Source organism: Sylvia atricapilla, chromosome 12 (genome assembly GCF_009819655.1).
Source record: "Sylvia atricapilla isolate bSylAtr1 chromosome 12, bSylAtr1.pri, whole genome shotgun sequence".
NCBI lineage: Eukaryota > Metazoa > Chordata > Aves > Passeriformes > Sylviidae > Sylvia > Sylvia atricapilla.
The window spans coordinates 14268424-14274601 of record NC_089151.1 but is presented as its reverse complement, the minus strand read 5'-3'; the positions used below and the strand labels follow the sequence as shown (position 1 = coordinate 14274601).

The window sequence follows — 6178 nt, the reverse complement described above, 5'->3', positions numbered from 1 at the left end:
GGGGAGCCCCGGGGACGAGCTGAGGCACGCTGTAGGGACCAGGGCAGGCAACAGAGCCTGCCCCGACAGCGAACGGACTGGGAGAGACTGGGAGCGGCCCCGCGGGGCTGCGGAGGGGCGGGCAGCGGGCACGGGGCGCTGCTGCCCAGCCCCGGAGCCCCGGGCTTCAGCCGCGGGCTGGACCTCGGGGCCGCGCTCCGCTCACCCCAGCGCGGCCACCGGACTCCGGCAACTTTCGCCGAAGCGGCGCCGGCCCCGGCAGCTGGCGGGCAGGGCAGGGCAGGGCAGGGCAGGGCAGGGCAGGGCAGGGCAGGGCAGGGCAGGGCTGGGCAGGGCAGGGCAGGGCTGGGCAGGGCCCCGGCAGGGCAGGGCAGCGCTGGGCAACGCTGGGCAGGGCAGGGCAGGGCTGGGCTGGGCAGCGCTGGGCAGGGCCCCGGCAGCTGGCGGGCAGGGCAGGGCAGGGCAGGGCAGGGCAGGGCAGGGCAGCGCTGGGCTGGGCAGCGCTGGGCAACGCTGGGCAGGGCAGGGCAGGGCAGGGCAGGGCTGGGCAGGGCAGGGCAGGGCTGGGCTGCACCGCCCGGCCCCTCGCTCCGCCCGGCGGGGCGGTGCCGCAGCCCAGCTCCGGGCGCTGCCGCGGGCTCTCCGCCGGCACCATGGGCCGGGACGGGCCGTGGCTGAACGTGTCCGGCGGCGCCTGTGCGGCGGCCGGGCCCTTCCCCGCCGGCACCGCCGCGCTGCTGGCCGCGCTCATGGGGCTGCTGGTGCTGGCCACGGTGCTGGGCAATGCCCTGGTCATTCTGGCGTTCGTGGTGGACCGGAGCCTCCGCACGCAGGGAAACTTCTTCTTCCTGAACCTGGCCGTCGCCGACCTGCTGGTGGGTGAGTACCGGGACGCCGCGGGGCGGGAGCTGGCTTCGCCCGTGTCACCGCCCAGCTCTGTCCGCAGGCGGCTTCTGCATCCCCCTCTACATCCCCTACGTGCTGACGGGCGAGTGGAGGCTCGGCAGGGGCTTGTGTAAGCTGTGGCTGGTGGTGGACTACCTGGTGTGCACCGCCTCCGTCTTCAACATCGTCCTGATCAGCTTCGACCGGTTCATCTGTGTCACCCGAGCGGTAAGGGCTGGGCGGGGTGCCGGGGGGGCGGCAGGGGCTCCAGGCATTCCGGGCACGGGGGCTTGCTTAGGGCACCTGGCTTTCAACGCCCTTGAGCCTCTCTCCAACAGCACATGAGACAGGGGCGATCGAGGCAGCGCCTCTCAGTCCTGGAAGTAGTTCTGAGAGTGATCGGCTTTGCCAGAAAATGCATTTCCTTCTCACTTTTACAGTGGAAGAGGGACTCTGCTTTAGAAACGGGCACAGGCTGCGTCTGCAGAGGGAACAAGGTGTACTTGCCTCCTCCCCAGCTACACCTTGAATAAGCGTTAAAAGCATGACCCAGCTGAAGCAGAGCTGCTCCCTCAGGACACGGCCATGGCCCCGCTGGCAGCTGATAGCCCCGGGCAGCCCAGCGGCGGCACAAGGCACACACCTCCTCGCAGTGGGTATCAAACTGTCAGGCAATGGGATGTGTACCGCTGTGTATGGGTTAAAAGTGGCAGATTATAAATTAACATCTAGCACAGGATGCAAAAGCCATTTCTATGTAACAGACATAGAAGTAGCTCAAGTTTTGTCTGCAGCACACCACTTACTAAAAAAAAAGAATATTAGACTTTGCACTTAATTTGCACCCAGACTATAATGCCTAAAAGTATTTTGGATGGCGTCAAAATAACGCATTTTACCTGTTAATAGGTTTCACACTTCTACACACACTTCTTGATTATGTTCCACCCACATTTTCTTAAAATGTTCACTTAAGTTTGTTGCTCATTTAAATCACAAACAGTACGAAGAAAGGCTTTAGAATCAATTCAGCAGTTTTACCAACTTCTTTTTGAAGGGGGAGAAATGAACAGATAATTCTTAAACAGACAACACTCAGAATTCCTTTATTTTCTAGGTTCTGAATTAGCCATGAATTTTTCTTTCATAAATCAATTTCTCATGACTATGCACATAGTATAAATATATAAACTAGATGGTTTCAGAAACAGAAATGGAAACTGGTCATAAAAAATGAAAATAATCATCCAATTTAAAATACTTCAAATTAATCCCTCTTATAAAAATCCCTCCCCAAGCATGAGTACAGAAAATGACTGTTGGGTTAGGGCAGTATGAGAACATATAAACAGGAATATCTGAAGTTCCAAATTATTCTCCATCTCAATGAAAATAGTAACTTCCTCCTGAAATCATTCATAGCTTTGTTAAGGACTGCAAAATCAGACCCAATTCAGACATACTCAGGTTCCCTCAGCTCTGTGGCTCCTCTCCCAGAACAACAGTGGCTGTGGAGATCAAGGCCCACAGATGGGGGCAGTAAACATGAACCCAGTACAGAATTTAAGGCTGAAGACTTCCTATTCCAAATGCTGTGTGGCTGCACCATGGGACGTGAAGGGTCAATTTCAGGCCACAACAGGAGTATTTGTCCAGTGCCTCAGGGACAAAACATTCCAAAGAATCAGAATGGGGAAGATGATCTTGACTTAAAGATTCTGATAATTCTATTGCTGATACGGCTTACTAACTCAGTATTACTGGAACACTTCTTATTTCTACACCTTAGCTTCTCTATTTTCTAAATAATGGAAGTCAGTTATTCTTTTGTAAAGTACTTTGCAGACCAGAACACTCCATCTATACACCTGAACTGCAAACAGGAATTCTGCAAGTACTTCATGAAAGAATGAAATTAAGGTATATCAAACAGAAGAAGATGTTGTATAGTAAATTTTTTTGTGTGATTTTCACATTAAGAAGAGTCGTCTCTCTACAAAGCAGAAAGAAAAGAACTTGCACGATGTTCTGTGAATTCAAACAATTTAAAAATTCCAAACAAAGGGTCCAATAAACATTTTAACCATTCTGTAAACAGGTATCAGAGCTAATGCAATTAAATATGAAGGAACTGGTAACCACCAGTTATAGGAAGAGCAGCAGTTATTTCCTTTGAAGGAGACTTGGTTTTCGAGCTTTTAAGATCTGATGCATGTTCTCAGAACCTACCCAATCACCTTGACAGGGTTTCTTGGAAGGCATATTTCAGAAATAACTCTCCTGTAACACCAGTGAGCTTGGTCTAACCCTCATCCCAAAACCAGTCTCTCACCAACCCTCAAGTGACAGACAGGGCCATGCTCCACAGCATTCACATAACTGTTTGGGATACATGTAATGTGTGCGACTTTTGTGCCTCAGGTCAGCTACAGAGCTCAGCAAGGGATGACCAGAAATGCAGTACTGAAGATGATGACTGTATGGATAGCTGCTTTTCTCCTCTACGGGCCAGCCATTCTCAGCTGGGAGCACATTGCCCAAAAGAGCATCGTGCCTGAAGGAGAATGTCATGCAGAATTCTTCTACAACTGGTATTTCCTAATGATTGCCTCTACTGTTGAGTTCTTTACACCTTTCATCACTGTTACGTACTTTAACTTAAGTATTTACCTTAACATCAGGAAACGCACATTGCTCCGAAATGAAAACTTCTCACCTGGTCAAGAGGACTGTGAAATTAATTTCCAGGGGGAAAAAAGGGAACGCGCTGTGTTTTTTGTAAAGACAACTAACAGAGACAAGCACGAGAAGAGAGCAAGCAGCCTTCTTCCCCCAAGGAAAGCTCCAAGGCTTCAGGCCTCGGCTGAGCTTGGCAATCAGCCCTCAAATCTGAATGCCAGTCATGAGCTTCCACCCCTCCAGGTGGATGGAAGGACCAGGCCTCCCAGGAATGGCTTCTTCAAAGCAAGAGAAAGCCTTTGTCACCCCAGCAGCAAAGTGGATGTTGCTAACATTATGGCAAACAGATTTAGACTTTCCCGGGATAAAAGAGTAGCAAAGTCTTTAGCAGTTATTGTCTGTGTGTTTGGCTTGTGCTGGGCTCCATACACACTCCTGATGATCATCAGGGCAGCCTGCCACGGGCACTGTGTGCCCTACTCCCTCTATGAGATCTCATTCTGGCTTCTGTGGGTGAACTCAGCCATTAACCCTGTTCTCTACCCACTGTGTCACACGAGCTTTAGAAAAGCCTTCATAAAACTCCTGTGTCCACAAAAGGCCAAAATTCATCCTGACATTTTGATGTGAACAGTAGGAAGGCTGAAAATTAGTACATCTTGTATTTGGTGGAAGCACCAAAAAGCAAGTATTGCAATACCTGCAAGCATTTAAAGAATACTGGTAAGTTAGCACAAGTGTAGATATTCATGAATATGTAAAAATACAGTAATCCACGTTGCTGGGAAAATCGCAGCAATGAAAAGAAAGGTCACTTTTCAAAGCTCTTCGGGAAATTAAAACAACAATACATTTTCTAGCAATGATGGCACTAGTGTTGAAGCACTGAAAACAATAACTTCCATGGCTAATAATTAGAGTTCAGGTTCTGTCACTTCTAATAACTGTAAATACAACGCATAAAGCATTAATCTTGGATCTGTTATATCTTCCCCCAAACCCACTTCAAGACATCAGGGGTCTCAGTTAAGTCTAAGGATGCTTCCCCCTCCACTTTGTGGCAAGCCAGACAAGACATGACCGATGATAATGCAGGAAAAGCACGGGACAGGAGGCAGTACAACAGTGATGTTACCAGAGAAGCTGAGCAACTGTAGCAAATAAGGGAGCACTGATTTGAGTGGAAAAGGTGATGGAAATAGAAGAGAGTGGAATACTTAGTAGAACAAAGTCCTGGAAGAGAAGTATAAAAGTGTTTTGAGCTTTGTAATAGGAGATAAAAGAATTGGTAATTCATACACTGGAAGAGTTTCACTAGGAGTTCCCTCTCTTAGCAGACTTCCTGCCCCTCACCAGCATCCTGCATGGGCAGGAATCTACTGAGGTCCAAACTCTGCTCCTTACAGGGCTGAGGGTATTACTCTATACTTTGCTGTAAGGACTGAGTAAGCCTAAGTAGTTCTATGAGATCCATGACAGAGGTTTAGGTAAACTTCCCTTCCAGTAATTTTTAAAACATTTACAGTTGGACCTTTACTACTTCTGGTTAGAATAAAAGAAAATAATGTTGTTATCCCCCATCCCACCCATTGAATCTTTCAATCCATCAAGTCATTAGTGGTCAGGAAAGTATCACTTGAAGTGTTGAGGCACTTATGCATCATGACTGGCATGACTCAAAACTTGTTACAATTTACAGCCTTGCTACTGCCCAGGAGTGTCTCAGCCATTGTGCCTGTGCCACAGGAGCAGCTCACACAACTGAGCCTGACTTTGGTGTAGATTTGTCCCACAGGGTGTCACATTGAGCATCACTAATGACACAAGCTTGTTCCACCATCACCAGCTTTACTGCATAAGCTAACAGATGCTTTCCTTTGCTGACAAGTGATAGTTATTGTGGTAGTTACTGAACAGCTCTAGTTGTCCATTGCCACAGTCAAAATGCACGGTAATACAACTGATCTTAAAGTTTACAGGCAGTAAAATTATTTACTTTGTAAACTTTCAATAAAAGTAATTAAGAGCTGTGGAAGAGTCCTAACTGTGTAGCCCTAACAAGTGGGAAGAGGGTAAAAAAGCACCAGTCTACAACATTTGGGTGACTGCAGTTGAAACTGCAAAACTGGTATTTCAAAGACACTTTCTAAGTTACAAGGACTGACACTGAGAACGAAACAAACATGGTTAGCAAATACTGTAAACTAGGAGGGCATATCCCTACACCATGAACATACCCACATGAACATCATCACCACATTCTGCTATGGATGTGCTAGAACAAAACAGCTCAACAGTTCTCCTATGAGGAACAGTTTCAACAGATACAGAGCAACATGAAGATTTTTGAATTAGCATAAATTATAAACCTGGGGAAGTAAAGCCTTTAAATTATCTCCCCATTCATTCCTCCTCCCTTCCAAGCCATACTTATTCATCAGTATATTAATGATCTAATTGTTGTCTACTCTGCAACGGTTTCCTAGGATTGTATTTGCCTTTTTCAGAAAACAGGTAGCACTAAATTACTGAACAATCCCACAAAGTTTCATTTACTATGCAATCAAGCCAGGACACATTTTCAGAAAAGGAAAGGTCACTCCAGGAGTAATGC

At 48.0% G+C, this 6178-nt stretch overlaps 1 protein-coding gene across 1 annotated transcript; it reads left to right on the top strand.

Moving 5' to 3' along the window:
- The first annotated feature begins 653 nt into the window (after nucleotides 1-653).
- LOC136366671 (histamine H3 receptor-like) lies at nucleotides 654-5594 on the top strand. The gene is made up of 3 exons (XM_066327917.1): nucleotides 654-879; nucleotides 947-1113; nucleotides 3307-5594. Exons 1-3 carry the CDS (start codon nucleotides 654-656, stop codon nucleotides 4192-4194), a joined length of 1281 nt encoding a protein of 426 aa, XP_066184014.1. The 3' UTR covers nucleotides 4195-5594.
- Nucleotides 5595-6178: the final 584 nt, after the last annotated feature.